General features: G+C 48.7%; 1 protein-coding gene across 1 annotated transcript in view; it reads left to right on the top strand.

The window, feature by feature from the left end:
- LOC127908485 (secretion-regulating guanine nucleotide exchange factor-like) overlaps positions 1–15,273 on the top strand; it is a 60,123-nt gene that overhangs the window by 817 nt on the left and 44,033 nt on the right. The window contains exons 3-7 of the mRNA XM_052467049.1: positions 105–257; positions 620–775; positions 4,588–4,764; positions 12,582–12,746; positions 13,720–13,886. Of these exons, the coding sequence (XP_052323009.1) occupies positions 105–257; positions 620–775; positions 4,588–4,764; positions 12,582–12,746; positions 13,720–13,886 (818 nt within the window). The remainder of the gene's footprint in view (positions 1–104; positions 258–619; positions 776–4,587; positions 4,765–12,581; positions 12,747–13,719; positions 13,887–15,273) is intronic.

The raw sequence follows: 15,273 nt of genomic DNA, 5'->3' as shown, positions 1-15,273 counted from the left end.
CCTCCTCAACCGCCTCTTCCACTTCCTCGTCCTCCTCCACGTCCCCTTCCTCCACCTCCTCTTCTTCCACCTCTTCCCCCACTGCCTCTTCCTCCTCCCTCCAGAGAAAGGAGATCTGCTGGTGTGTGGCCAGAACCACAGAGGTCAGCTGGGACTGGGTCACTGTTTAGAGGTCACCACCTTTCAACTCTGTCCTCTCATTGGTCAAAGGGTTGCACACGTGTCCTGTGGTTGGGATTTCACACTCGTCCTCACTGGTGAGTGGAAGAGAATGTACTGCTCATTCTCTCTGGGGAGAGAGGCAGAGAATGTACAGTAGCGAACTGGAGCAGCAGCTGAGTCAGGTCTCTGTGACAGTCATCACAACACCTTAGTTGTCAACCAGAGACCTGAATGTCTTGACATATATATGTCCTTCTGTAGCTCAGTTGGTAGAGCATGGCGCTTGTAACGCCAGGGTAGTGGGTTCGATTCCCGGGACCACCCATACGTAGAATGTATGCACACATGACTGTAAGTCGCTTTGGATAAAAGCGTCTGCTAAATGGCATATTATTATTATTATATCTAGGTGTTCATGCTTGTCATTTTATATCATGTTTTGTTTCTCCTCTCTCAGATCATGGCCAGGTACTGACGTGTGGATCTAATGCATACGGCCAGTTGGGTGTCTCAGAGCCAATCCCTCATTCTGTGGTGCTGCTGCCCATTCAGTCTGTAAGGGAGCCAGTGATCAGAGTGGCAGCAGGACTCAGACATTCACTATCTGTCACTGGTAAGACATACCTGTCACTGATAAGACATACCTGTCACTGGTAAGACATACCTGTCACTGGTAAGACATACCTGTCACTGGTAAGACATACCTGTCACTGATAAGACATACCTGTCACTGATAAGACATACCTGTCACTGGTAAGACATACCTGTCACTGGTAAGACATACCTGTCACTGATAAGACATACCCGTCACTGATAAGACATACCCGTCACTGATAAGACATACCCGTCACTGATAAGACATACCCGTCACTGATAAGACATACCTGTCACTGATAAGACATACCTGTCACTGATAAGACATACCTGTCACTGGTAAGACATACCTGTCACTGATAAGACATACCTGTCACTGATAAGACATACCTGTCACTGGTAAGACATACCTGTCACTGATAAGACATACCTGTCACTGGTAAGACATACCTGTCACTGGTAAGACATACCTGTCACTGGTAAGACATACCTGTCACTGATAAGACATACCTGTCACTGATAAGACATACCTGTCACTGGTAAGACATACCTGTCACTGGTAAGACATACCTGTCACTGATAAGACATACCTGTCACTGATAAGACATACCTGTCACTGATAAGACATACCTGTCACTGATAAGACATACCTGTCACTGATAAGACATACCTGTCACTGATAAGACATACCTGTCACTGGTAAGACATACCTGTCACTGGTAAGACATACCTGTCACTGGTAAGACATACCTGTCACTGATAAGACATACCTGTCACTGGTAAGACATACCTGTCACTGGTAAGACATACCTGTTCACTGATAAGACATACCTGTTCACTGACTTCACAGCCACATTCATAAATATGTTATAATTCTGACTACAGATCCAATCTCTGAATTTAACTTTTACATTCACTCTGGTCTTCATTGCTGTGTGTGGTTCTGTGTAGTGTCCTCTCATTGCTGTACGTGGTTCTGTGTAGTGTGTCCTCATTGCTTAACGTGGTTCTGTGTAGTGTGTCTTCATTGCTGTACGTGGTTCTGTGTAGTGTGTGTCCTCATTGCTGTGTGTGGTTCTGTGTAGTGTGTGTTCATTGCTGTACGTGGTTCTGTGTAGTGTGTCCTCATTGCTTAACGTGGTTCTGTGTAGTGTGTCCTCATTGCTTAACGTGGTTCTGTGTAGTGTGTCCTCATTGCTTAACGTGGTTCTGTGTAGTGTGTCCTCATTGCTTAACGTGGTTCTGTGTAGTGTGTCCTCATTGCTTAACGTGGTTCTGTGTAGTGTGTCCTCATTGCTTAACGTGGTTCTGTATAGTGTGTCCTCATTGCTTAACGTGGTTCTGTGTAGTGTGTCTTCATTGCTGTACGTGGTTCTGTGTAGTGTGTCCTCATTGCTTAACGTAGTTCTGTGTAGTGTGTCCTCATTGCTTAACGTGGTTCTGTGTAGTGTGTCCTCATTGCTTAACGTAGTTCTGTGTAGTGTGTCCTCATTGCTTAACGTGGTTCTGTGTTGTGTGTCCTCATTGCTTAACGTGGTTCTGTGTAGTGTGTCTTCATTGCTGTACGTGGTTCTGTGTAGTGTGTCCTCATTGCTTAACGTAGTTCTGTGTAGTGTGTCCTCATTGCTTAACGTGGTTCTGTGTAGTGTGTCCTCATTGCTTAACGTGGTTCTGTGTAGTGTGTCCTCATTGCTTAACGTGGTTCTGTGTAGTGTGTCCTCATTGCTTAATGTGGTTCTGTGTAGTGTGTGTCCTCATTGCTGTGTGTGGTTCTGTGTAGTGTGTGTCCTCATTGCTGTGTGTGGTTCTGTGTAGTGTGTGTCCTCATTGCTGTGTGTGGTTCTGTGTCGTGTGTGTCCTCATTGCTTAACGTGGTTCTGTGTAGTGTGTCCTCATTGCTGTGTGTGGTTCTGTGTAGTGTGTGTTCTCATTGCTGTGTGTGGTTCTGTGTAGTGTGTGTCCTCTGCTGTGTGTGGTTCTGTGTAGTGTGTGTCCTCATTGCTGTGTGTGGTTCTGTGTAGTGTGTGTCCTCATTGCTGTGTGTGGTTCTGTGTAGTGTGTGTCCTCATTGCTGTGTGTGGTTCTGTGTCGTGTGTGTCCTCATTGCTGTGTGTGGTTCTGTGTAGTGTGTGTCCTCATTGCTGTGTGTGGTTCTGTGTAGTGTGTGTCCTCATTGCTGTGTGTGGTTCTGTGTCGTGTGTGTCCTCATTGCTGTGTGTGGTTCTGTGTCGTGTGTGTCCTCATTGCTGTACGCGGTTCTGTGTCGTGTGTGTCCTCATTGCTGTACGTGGTTCTGTGTCGTGTGTGTCCTCATTGCTGTACGTGGTTCTGTGTCGTGTGTGTCCTCATTGCTTAACGTGGTTCTGTGTCGTGTGTGTCCTCATTGCTGTGTGTGGTTCTGTGTAGTGTGTGTCCTCATTGCTGTGTGTGGTTCTGTGTAGTGTGTGTCCTCATTGCTGTGTGTGGTTCTGTGTCGTGTGTGTCCTCATTGCTGTGTGTGGTTCTGTGTAGTGTGTGTCCTCATTGCTGTGTGTGGTTCTGTGTAGTGTGTGTCCTCATTGCTGTGTGTGGTTCTGTGTCGTGTGTGTCCTCATTGCTTAACGTGGTTCTGTGTAGTGTGTCCTCATTGCTTAACGTGGTTCTGTGTAGTGTGTCCTCATTGCTTAACGTGGTTCTGTGTAGTGTGTCCTCATTGCTTTACGTGGTTCTGTGTAGTGTGTCCTCATTGCTTAACGTGGTTCTGTGTAGTGTGTCCTCATTGCTTAACGTGGTTCTGTGTAGTGTGTCCTCGTTGCTTAACGTGGTTCTGTGTAGTGTGTCCTCATTGCTTAACGTGGTTCTGTGTAGTGTGTCCTCATTGCTTAACGTGGTTCTGTGTAGTGTGTCCTCATTGCTTAATGTGGTTCTGTGTAGTGTGTCCTCATTGCTGTGTGTGGTTCTGTGTAGTGTGTGTCCTCATTGCTGTACGTGGTTCTGTGTCGTGTGTGTGTCCTCATTGCTGTACGTGGTTCTGTGTAGTGTGTGTCCTCATTGCTTAACGTGGTTCTGTGTAGTGTGTCCTCATTGCTTAACGTGGTTCTGTGTAGTGTGTCCTCATTGCTGTGTGTGGTTCTGTGTAGTGTGTCCTCATTGCTTAACGTGGTTCTGTGTAGTGTGTGTCCTCATTGCTGTGTGTGGTTCTGTGTAGTGTGTGTCCTCATTGCTGTACGTGGTTCTGTGTCGTGTGTGTCCTCATTGCTGTGTGTGGTTCTGTGTCGTGTGTGTCCTCATTGCTGTGTGTGGTTCTGTGTAGTGTGTGTCCTCATTGCTGTACGTGGTTCTGTGCGTGTGTGTGTCCTCATTGCTGTACGTGGTTCTGTGTAGTGTGTGTGTCCTCATTGCTTTACGTGGTTCTGTGTAGTGTGTGTCCTCATTGCTGTACGTGGTTCTGTGTAGTGTGTGTGTCCTCATTGCTGTACGTGGTTCTGTGTAGTGTGTGTCCTCATTGCTGTGCGTGGTTCTGTGTCGTGTGTGTCCTCATTGCTGTGCGTGGTTCTGTGTCGTGTGTGTGTGCTATGTAAATAGTTCAGTCTTCTTCTCAGTCACTACAGAGCAGGTGGTTAATAGTGGTTAAGAACGTCAGGCCACTAACCGAAAGGTCTCTGGTTTGAATCGCAGAGTCGGTGAGAAATCTGTCAGTCTTGAGCAAGGCACTTAAACCCTAATTGCTCCTGTAAGTCGCTCTGAATAAGAGTGTCTGCTCAATGTAAATGTACTATTATCAATGCTTTCTTTCTTATGGGGCACAACAATCACCAATACGTCTTACTCTTTGTGCTGTTCTATCTCCAGCTACAGGTAGTGTTTACCAGTGGGGTATGGGTCTCTCTGGCCAGGCTAAGAGAGCTCTGAGTCCACAGCCTGTCCCAGAACACTTCACCTCCAACGTACCTTGTCTGGTCCCAGGTCTGGAACAGGTGATTTCGCACAGTGTTGCTGCAGGCTCCGCCCACTCTGTGAGCCTTACTGGTGAGTGACTGTTATTGCTCTCCAGTCTGCTGTTCTGCTAGCCTCCAGTCTGCTGTTCTGCTAGCCTCCAGTCTGCTGTTCTGCTAGTCTCCAGTCTGCTGTTCTGCTAGTCTCCAGTCTGCTGTTCTGCTAGCCTCCAGTCTGCTGTTCTGCTAGCCTCCAGTCTGCTGTTCTGCTAGCCTCCAGTCTGCTGTTCTGCTAGCCTCCAGTCTGCTGTTCTGCTAGTCTCCAGTCTGCTGTTCTGCTAGTCTCCAGTCTGCTGTTCTGCTAGCCTCCAGTCTGCTGTTCTGCTAGCCTCCAGTCTGCTGTTCTGCTAGCCTCCAGTCTGCTGTTCTGCTAGCCTCCAGTCTGCTGTTCTGCTAGCCTCCAGTCTGCTGTTCTGCTAGCCTCCAGTCTGCTGTTCTGCTAGCCTCCAGTCTGCTGTTCTGCTAGCTCCAGTCTGCTGTTCTGCTAGTCTCCAGTCTGCTGTTCTGCTAGTCTCCAGTCTGCTGTTCTGCTAGTCTCCAGTCTGCTGTTCTGCTAGTCTCCAGTCTGCTGTTCTGCTAGCCTCCAGTCTGCTGTTCTGCTAGCCTCCAGTCTGCTGTTCTGCTAGCCTCCAGTCTGCTGTTCTGCTAGCCTCCAGTCTGCTGTTCTGCTAGCCTCCAGTCTGCTGTTCTGCTAGCCTCCAGTCTGCTGTTCTGCTAGTCTCCAGTCTGCTGTTCTGCTAGCCTCCAGTCTGCTGTTCTGCTAGCCTCCAGTCTGCTGTTCTGCTAGTCTCCAGTCTGCTGTTCTGCTAGTCTCCAGTCGGCTGTTCTGCTAGTCTCCAGTCTGCTGTTCTGCTAGTCTCCAGTCGGCTGTTCTGCTAGTCTCCAGTCTGCTGTTCTGCTAGTCTCCAGTCTGTTGTTCTGCTAGTCTCCAGTCTGCTGTTCTGCTAGTCTTCAGTCTGCTGTTCTGCTAGTCTCCAGTCTGCTGTTCTGCTAGTCTCCAGTCTGCTGTTCTGCTAGTCTCCAGTCTGCTGTTCTGCTAGTCTCCAGTCTGCTGTTCTGCTAGTCTCCAGTCTGCTGTTCTGCTAGTCTCCAGTCTGCTGTTCTGCTAGTCTCCAGTCTGCTGTTCTGCTAGTCTCCAGTCTGCTGTTCTGCTAGTCTCCAGTCTGCTGTTCTGCTAGTCTCCAGTCTGCTGTTCTGCTAGTCTCCAGTCTGCTGTTCTGCTAGCCTCCAGTCTGCTGTTCTGCTAGTCTCCAGTCTGCTGTTCTGCTAGTCTCCAGTCTGCTGTTCTGCTAGTCTCCAGTCTGCTGTTCTGCTATTCTGCTAGTCTCCAGTCTGCTGTTCTGCTAGTCTCCAGTCTGCTGTTCCGTTGTTCTGCTAGTCTCCAGTCTGCTGTTCTGTTGTTCTGCTAGTCTCCAGTCTGCTGTTCTGCTGTTCTGCTAGTCTCCAGTCTGCTGTTCTGCTAGCCTCCAGTCTGCTGTTCTGCTAGTCTCCAGTCTGCTGTTCTGCTAGTCTCCAGTCTGCTGTTCTGCTAGTCTCCAGTCTGCTGTTCTGCTAGTCTCCAGTCTGCTGTTCTGCTAGCCTCCAGTCTGCTGTTCTGCTAGCCTCCAGTCTGCTGTTCTGCTAGTCTCCAGTCTGCTGTTCTGCTAGTCTCCAGTCTGCTGTTCTGCTAGCCTCCAGTCTGCTGTTCTGCTAGCCTCCAGTCTGCTGTTCTGCTAGCCTCCAGTCTGCTGTTCTGCTAGCCTCCAGTCTGCTGTTCTGCTAGCCTCCAGTCTGCTGTTCTGCTAGTCTCCAGTCTGCTGTTCTGCTAGCCTCCAGTCTGCTGTTCTGCTAGCCTCCAGTCTGCTGTTCTGCTAGTCTCCAGTCTGCTGTTCTGCTAGTCTCCAGTCGGCTGTTCTGCTAGTCTCCAGTCTGCTGTTCTGCTAGTCTCCAGTCGGCTGTTCTGCTAGTCTCCAGTCTGCTGTTCTGCTAGTCTCCAGTCTGTTGTTCTGCTAGTCTCCAGTCTGCTGTTCTGCTAGTCTTCAGTCTGCTGTTCTGCTAGTCTCCAGTCTGCTGTTCTGCTAGTCTCCAGTCTGCTGTTCTGCTAGTCTCCAGTCTGCTGTTCTGCTAGTCTCCAGTCTGCTGTTCTGCTAGTCTCCAGTCTGCTGTTCTGCTAGTCTCCAGTCTGCTGTTCTGCTAGTCTCCAGTCTGCTGTTCTGCTAGTCTCCAGGCTGCTGTTCTGCTAGTCTCCAGTCTGCTGTTCTGCTAGTCTTCAGTCTGCTGTTCTGCTAGCCTCCAGTCTGCTGTTCTGCTAGTCTCCAGTCTGCTGTTCTGCTAGTCTCCAGTCTGCTGTTCTGCTAGTCTCCAGTCTGCTGTTCTGCTAGTCTCCAGTCTGCTGTTCTGCTATTCTGCTAGTCTCCAGTCTGCTGTTCTGCTAGTCTCCAGTCTGCTGTTCCGTTGTTCTGCTAGTCTCCAGTCTGCTGTTCTGTTGTTCTGCTAGTCTCCAGTCTGCTGTTCTGCTGTTCTGCTAGTCTCCAGTCTGCTGTTCTGCTAGCCTCCAGTCTGCTGTTCTGCTAGTCTCCAGTCTGCTGTTCTGCTAGTCTCCAGTCTGCTGTTCTGCTAGTCTCCAGTCTGCTGTTCTGCTAGTCTCCAGTCTGCTGTTCTGCTAGTCTCCAGTCTGCTGTTCTGCTAGCCTCCAGTCTGCTGTTCTGCTAGCCTCCAGTCTGCTGTTCTGCTAGTCTCCAGTCTGCTGTTCTGCTAGTCTCCAGTCTGTTGTTCTGCTAGTCTCCAGTCTGCTGTTCTGCTAGTCTCCAGTCTGCTGTTCTGCTAGTCTCCAGTCTGCTGTTCTGCTAGTCTCCAGTCTGCTGTTCTGCTAGTCTCCAGTCTGCTGTTCTGCTAGTCTCCAGTCTGCTGTTCTGTTGTTCTGCTAGTCTCCAGTCTGTTGTTCTGCTAGTCTCCAGTCTGTTGTTCTGCTAGTCTCCAGTCTGCTGTTCTGCTAGTCTCCAGTCTGTTGTTCTGCTAGTCTCCAGTCTGTTGTTCTGCTAGTCTCCAGTCTGCTGTTCTGCTGTTCTGCTCGTCTCCAGTCTGCTGTTCTGTCGTTCTGCTCGTCTCCAGTCTGCTGTTCTGTCGTTCTGCTAGCCTCCAGTCTGCTGTTCTGCTAGTCTCCAGTCTGCTGTTCTGTTGTTCTGCTAGCCTCCAGTCTGCTGTTCTGCTAGCCTCCAGTCTGCTGTTCTGCTAGCCTCCAGTCTGCTGTTCTGCTAGCCTCCAGTCTGCTGTTCTGCTAGTCTCCAGTCTGCTGTTCTGCTAGCCTCCAGTCAGCTGTTCTGTCGTTCTGCTAGCCTCCAGTCTGCTGTTCTGTTGTTCTGCTAGCCTCCAGTCTGCTGTTCTGCTAGTCTCCAGTCTGCTGTTCTGCTAGTCTCCAGTCTGCTGTTCTGCTAGCCTCCAGTCTGCTGTTCTGCTAGCCTCCAGTCTGCTGTTCTGCTGTTCTGCTAGTCTTCATTCTGCTGTTCTGCTAGTCTCCAGTCTGCTGTTCTGCTAGTCTCCAGTCTGCTGTTCTGCTAGTCTCCAGTCTGCTGTTCTGCTAGTCTCCAGTCTGCTGTTCTGCTAGTCTCCAGTCTGCTGTTCTGCTAGTCTCCAGTCTGCTGTTCTGCTAGTCTCCAGTCTGCTGTTCTGCTAGTCTCCAGTCTGCTGTTCTGCTAGTCTCCAGTCTGCTGTTCTGCTAGTCTCCAGTCTGCTGTTCTGCTAGTCTCCAGTCTGCTGTTCTGCTAGTCTCCAGTCTGCTGTTCTGCTAGTCTCCAGTCTGCTGTTCTGCTAGTCTCCAGTCTGCTGTTCTGCTAGTCTCCAGTCTGCTGTTCTGCTGGTCTCCATGTCTGCTAGTCTCCAGTCTGCTGGTCTCCATGTCTGCTAGTCTCCAGTCTGCTGTTCCGTTGTTCTGCTAGTCTCCAGTCTGTTGTTCTGCTAGTCTCCAGTCTGCTGTACTGCTAGTCTCCAGTCTGCTGTTCTGCTAGTCTCCAGTCTGCTGTTCTGCTAGTCTCCAGTCTGCTGTTCTGCTGGTCTCCATGTCTGCTAGTCTCCAGTCTGCTGGTCTCCATGTCTGCTAGTCTCCAGTCTGCTGTTCCGTTGTTCTGCTAGTCTCCAGTCTGTTGTTCTGCTAGTCTCCAGTCTGCTGTTCTGCTAGTCTCCAGTCTGTTGTTCTGCTAGTCTCCAGTCTGCTGTTCTGCTAGTCTCCAGTCTGCTGTTCCGTTGTTCTGCTAGTCTCCAGTCTGTTGTTCTGCTAATCTCCAGTCTGTTGTTCTGCTAATCTCCAGTCTGCTGTTCTGCTAGTCTCCAGTCTGCTGTTCCGTTGTTCTGCTAGTCTCCAGTCTGTTGTTCTGCTAGTCTCCAGTCTGCTGTTCTGCTAGTCTCCAGTCTGTTGTTCTGCGAGTCTCCAGTCTGCTGTTCTGCTAGTCTCCAGTCTGTTGTTCTGCTAGTCTCCAGTCTGCTGTTCTGCTAATCTCCAGTCTGCTGTTCTGCTAGTCTCCAGTCTGCTGTTCTGCTAGTCTCCAGTCTGCTGTTCTGCTAGTCTCCAGTCTGCTGTTCTGCTAGTCTCCAGTCTGCTGTTCTGCTAGTCTCCAGTCTGCTGTTCTGCTAGTCTCCAGTCTGCTGTTCTGCTAGCCTCCAGTCTGCTGTTCTGCTAGTCTCCAGTCTGCTGTTCTGCTAGTCTCCAGTCTGCTGTTCTGCTAGTCTCCAGTCTGCTGTTCTGCTAGTCTCCAGTCTGCTGTTCTGCTAGTCTCCAGTCTGCTGTTCTGCTAGTCTCCAGTCTGCTGTTCTGCTAGTCTCCAGTCTCCAGTCTGCTGTTCTGTTGTTCTGCTAGTCTCCAGTCTGCTGTTCTGCTAGTCTCCAGTCTGCTGTTCTGCTAGTCTCCAGTCTGCTGTTCTGCTAGTCTCCAGTCTGCTGTTCTGCTAGTCTCCAGTCTGCTGTTCTGCTAGTCTCCAGTCTCCAGTCTGCTGTTCTGTTGTTCTGCTAGTCTCCAGTCTGCTGTTCTGCTAGTCTCCAGTCTGCTGTTCTGCTAGTCTCCAGTCTGCTGTTCTGCTAGTCTCCAGTCTGCTGTTCTGCTAGTCTCCAGTCTGCTGTTCTGCTAGTCTCCAGTCTGCTGTTCCGTTGTTCTGCTAGTCTCCAGTCTGCTGTTCTGTTGTTCTGCTAGTCTCCAGTCTGCTGTTCCGTTGTTCTGCTAGTCTCCAGTCTGCTGTTCTGCTGTTCTGCTAGTCTCCAGTCTGCTGTTCCGTTGTTCTGCTAGTCTCCAGTCTCCAGTCTGCTGTTCTGCTAGTCTCCAGTCGGCTATTCTGCTGTTCTGCTAGTCTCCAGTCGGCTATTCTGCTGTTCTGCTAGTCTCCAGTCGGCTATTCTGATGTTCTGCTAGTCTCCAGTCTGCTGTTCTGCTAGTCTCCAGTCTGCTGTTCTGCTAGTCTCCAGTCTGCTGTTCTGCTAGCCTCCAGTCTGCTGTTCTGCTAGTCTCCAGTCTGCTGTTCTGCTAGCCTCCAGTCTGCTGTTCTGCTAGCCTCCAGTCTGCTGTTCTGCTAGTCTCCAGTCTGCTGTTCTGCTAGTCTCCAGTCTGCTGTTCTGCTAGTCTCCAGTCTGCTGTTCTGCTAGCCTCCAGTCTGCTGTTCTGCTAGCCTCCAGTCTGTTGTTCTGCTAGTCTCCAGTCTGCTGTTCTGCTAGTCTCCAGTCGGCTATTCTGCTGTTCTGCTAGTCTCCAGTCTGCTGTTCTGCTAGTCTCCAGTCTGCTGTTCTGCTAGTCTCCAGTCTGCTGTTCTGCTAGTCTCCAGTCTGCTGTTCTGCTAGTCTCCAGTCTGCTGTTCTGCTAGTCTCCAGTCTGCTGTTCTGCTAGTCTCCAGTCTGCTGTTCTGCTAGTCTCCAGTCTGCTGTTCTGCTAGTCTCCAGTCTGCTATTCTGCTAGTCTCCAGTCTGCTGTTCTGCTAGTCTCCAGTCTGCTGTTCTGCTAGTCTCCAGTCAGCTATTCGCCTGTTCTGCTAGTCTCCAGTCTGTTGTTCTGCTGGTCTCCAGTCTGCTGTTCTGCTAGTCTCCAGTCTGCTGTTCTGCTGGTCTCCAGTCTGCTGTTCTGCTAGTCTCCAGTCTGCTGTTCTGCTGTTCTGCTAGTCTCCAGTCTGCTGTTCTGCTGTTCTGCTAGCCTCCAGTCTGCTGTTCTGTTAGTCTCCAGTCTGCTGTTCTGCTAGTCTCCAGTCTGTTGTTCTGCTAGTCTCCAGTCTGCTGTTCTGCTAGTCTCCAGTCTGCTGTTCTGCTAGTCTCCAGTCTGCTGGTCTGCTAGTCTCCAGTCTGTTGTTCTGCTAGTCTCCAGTCTGCTGTTCTGCTAGTCTCCAGTCTGTTGTTCTGCTAGTCTCCAGTCTGCTGGTCTCCATGTCTGCCAGTCTCTAGTCTGCTATTCTGCTAGTCTCCAGTCTGTTGTTCTGCTAGTCTCCAGTCTGTTGTTCTGCTAGTCTCCAGTCTGCTGGTCTCCATGTCTGCTAGTCTGCTATTCTGCTAGTCTCCAGTCGGCTATTCTGACTTGAGATCCACGTGCTTTACTTGAATGAATGATTAAAGAGAGTGTGAATTGCGTCCACAGAAAAGCATTTTACCTCAGAACAACAGAGACCATTTGATGCTTGTGTGTTTTTCTTTATTATGTAGTAGAGCAGAGTCCCAAACTTCTTTTTTTTTTTTAATTCAAAACTCAGTCCGACCTTCAACTTCCTCTTCAAAGTTGTATAATAGTAGAAAGCACAAGGTGTGATATCTAAATTGGTTATATCATCATCATCATCATCATCATCATCATCATCATCATCATCAGTTAGTCATTACAGACCTTACAGAGATATTTATAACTAGTCAGAAATGTCCAGATCAACTCGTCCCATGTCAACTAACGTTTTTTTTAAGCCAATAGATTTCGTTGTAACTCTTGAGTCACTCAAATATCACATGAATACACATTAGACATGGAAAAATGTGTAGAATTGCAAGCAAATTATCTTTTAAAAACTGCAACATGTTCTCGACGACCCCATGACAACATGTGTAGAATCGCAGGAAATACTGTAAACTTTAAACCTGACAGTTTGTGTCATGAACAGGGCTAGTCCCTATAGAAATAGACATGGTGGCAGGTTGTGTGTGTGTTATATTACTCACTGTGAAAATGAATCAGCATTTACCCACCTCTTTCTACCACGACATCACTGGTTTACATACATTCTCCATTGATTTATGCTTTCCCTGGTGATGGTCTTCATGCTTGCATTCATCTTGGCACGTTTGTCTGTGTCTCAGTGTTGTATTATAGCAGGGGGTCGTGTGTTGTGTTATAGCAGGGGGTCATGTGTTGTGTTATAGCAGGGGGTCATGTGTTGTGTTATAGCAGGGGGTCATGTGTTGTGTTATAGCAGGGGTCGTGTGTTGTATTATAGCAGGGGGTCGTGTGTTGTGTTATAGCAGGGGGTCATGTGTTGTGTTATAGCAGGGGGTCATGTGTTGTGTTATAGCAGGGGGTCATGTGTTGTGTTATAGCAGGGGTCATGTGTTGTGTTATAGCAGGGGGTCATGTGTTGTGTTATAGCAGGGGGTCATGTGTTGTGTTATAGCAGGGGGTCATGTGTTGTGTTATAGCAGGGGGTCATGTGTTGTGTTATAGCAGGGGGTCATGTGTTGTGTTATAGCAGGGGGTCATGTGTTGTGTTATAGCAGGGGGTCATGTGTTGTGTTATAGCAGGGGGTCATGTGTTGTGTTATAGCAGGGGGTCATGTGTTGTGTTATAGCAGGGGGTCATGTGTTGTGTTATAGCAGGGGGTCGTGTCTAGGATAGTGAGTAACACCAGTCTATCTGTATTCTGTTCTAGCTGAGGGAGATGTGTTCCTGTGGGGCAGTAATAAGCACGGCCAGCTGACCAGTAGCAGTACAGACTCCTTCCTACCCAGACCTGTCCTCCTAGACCGCTCACCACTGGGTGGAGAGAAGGTTACCCACGTTCACAGTGGCTGGACACACCTGGTGGCCCAAACAGGTGAGAGAGAGAGAGACACAAAGACCTGTTTTTAGTCGGGAGAAAATGTTTTGGAATGGGCAGGGACTACCTGAACGTGTCTAATAAGAAGAGATTGTTTTCAGTAGCAAAATTGTGCCTTATGGAACCTTTTTTGGGGGCATCGACTCTTAACTAGAGAGTTTAAATATCAGTATCAATGGTGCTGTGGATGATACTGTTGAAAGGGGTAACAGGTCCTGAAGCCTGAAGGTATGATGCATTATAAATGGGCTATAATGCATCGTAAGACACAATATGACCGTGTTAGTGTCTACTGTCTATATACAGTAGGACCCTGTTAGTGTCTATATACAGTATGACCCTGTTAGTGTCTATATACAGTATGACCCTGTTAGTGTCTATATACAGTAGGACCCTGTAAGTGTCTATATACAATACGATCCTGTTAGTGTCTACTGTCTATATACAGTATGACCCTGTTAGTGTCTATATACAGTAGGACCCTGTTAGTGTCTATATACAATACGATCCTGTTAGTGTCTATATACAGTATGACCCTGTTAGTGTCTATATACAGTAGGACCCTGTTAGTGTCTATATACAGTATGACCCTGTTAGTGTCTATATACAGTATGACCCTGTTAGTGTCTATATACAGTATGACCCTGTTAGTGTCTATATACAGTAGGACCCTGTTAGTGTCTATATACAGTAGGACCCTGTTAGTGTCTATATACAGTATGACCCTGTTAGTGTCTATATACAGTAGGACCCTGTTAGTGTCTACTGTCTATATACAGTAGGACCCTGTTAGTGTCTATATACAGTATGACCCTGTTAGTGTCTATATACAGTAGGACCCTGTTAGTGTCTATATACAGTAGGACCCTGTTAGTGTCTATATAGAGGATGACCCTGTTAGTGTCTATATACAATACGATCCTGTTAGTGTCTTACTACCAGTTTATAATGATCCGCAACTCTCTTCCAGAGAGCGGCCGTGTCTTCACTTGGGGCAGAGGCAATTATGGACAGCTGGGGAGGACAGAACTGACCAATCAGAGTACAGATCAGCAGTCAAGTAGTGCATTGAGAGGAGCTGCCAGCCAATGGACACGTGTCCCTGCAGAAGTCAAGATCCTCTGTGGAGCCTCACAGGTGAGACGGGTCACGGGCGTCTCGGGTCACGGGCGTCACGGGCGTCTCGGGTCACGGGCGTCGCGGGTCACGGGCGTCACGGGTCACGGGCGTCACGGGTCACGGGCGTCACGGGCGAGACGGGTCACGGGCGTGTTTGCGACAGCAGTCGCGCTACAGAAATGAATGATCAATGATTTCACAAACCTCTTGAAGAGAACTTCGGCCCCAGTCCAGCAGCAGAGGGCAGCAGAAACTAAAACACGGAGTCCCTGGATATAAAGGTGGTTTTCCACAGAGTAAACGTCTTGATGTCAGGTTGTTGTACTGGTGCGTTGGTTGTTACCTGCATCACTGTCTTGATGTCAGGTTGTACTGGTGCGTTGGTTGTTACCTGCATCACTGTCTTGATGTCAGGTTGTTGTACTGGTGCGTTGGTTGTTACCTGCATCACTGTCTTGATGTCAGGTTGTTGTACTGGTGCGTTGGTTGTTACCTGCATCACTGTCTTGATGTCAGGTTGTTGTACTGGTGCGTTGGTTGTTACCTGCATCACTGTCTTGATGCCAGGTTGTTGTACTGGTGCGTTGGTTGTTACCTGCATCACTGTCTTGATGTCAGGTTGTTGTACTGGTGCGTTGGTTGTTACCTGCATCACTGTCTTGATGTCAGGTTGTTGTACTGGTGCGTTGGTTGTTACCTGCATCACTGTCTTGATGCCAGGTTGTTGTACTGGTGCGTTGGTTGTTACCTGCATCACTGTCTTGATGTCAGGTTGTACTGGTGCGTTGGTTGTTACCTGCATCACTGTCTTGATGTCAGGTTGTTGTACTGGTGCGTTGGTTGTTACCTGCATCACTGTCTTGATGTCAGGTTGTACTGGTGCGTTGGTTGTTACCTGCATCACTGTCTTGATGTCAGGTTGTTGTACTGGTGCGTTGGTTGTTACCTGCATCACTGTCTTGATGTCAGGTTGTTGTACTGGTGCGTTGGTTGTTACCTGCATCACTGTCTTGATGTCAGGTTGTTGTACTGGTGCGTTGGTTGTTACCTGCATCACTGTCTTGATGCCAGGTTGTTGTACTGGTGCGTTGGTTGTTACCTGCATCACTGTCTTGATGTCAGGTTGTTGTACTGGTGCGTTGGTTGTTACCTGCATCACTGTCTTGATGTCAGGTTGTTGTACTGGTGCGTTGGTTGTTACCTGCATCACTGTCTTGATGTCAAGTTGTTGTACTGGTGCGTTGTTGGGTTGTTACCTGCATCACTGTCTTGATGTCAGGTTGTTGTTGCGCGTTGGTTGTTACCTGTCACTGTACTGGTGCGTTGGTTGTTACCTGCATCACTGTCTTGATGTCAAGTTGTTGTACTGGTGCGTTGGTTGTTACCTGCATCACTGTCTTGATGT

The sequence above is a fragment of the Oncorhynchus keta genome, chromosome 17 (assembly GCF_023373465.1).
Source record: "Oncorhynchus keta strain PuntledgeMale-10-30-2019 chromosome 17, Oket_V2, whole genome shotgun sequence".
NCBI lineage: Eukaryota > Metazoa > Chordata > Actinopteri > Salmoniformes > Salmonidae > Oncorhynchus > Oncorhynchus keta.
This window is presented reverse-complemented; position numbering and strand designations above follow the sequence as displayed.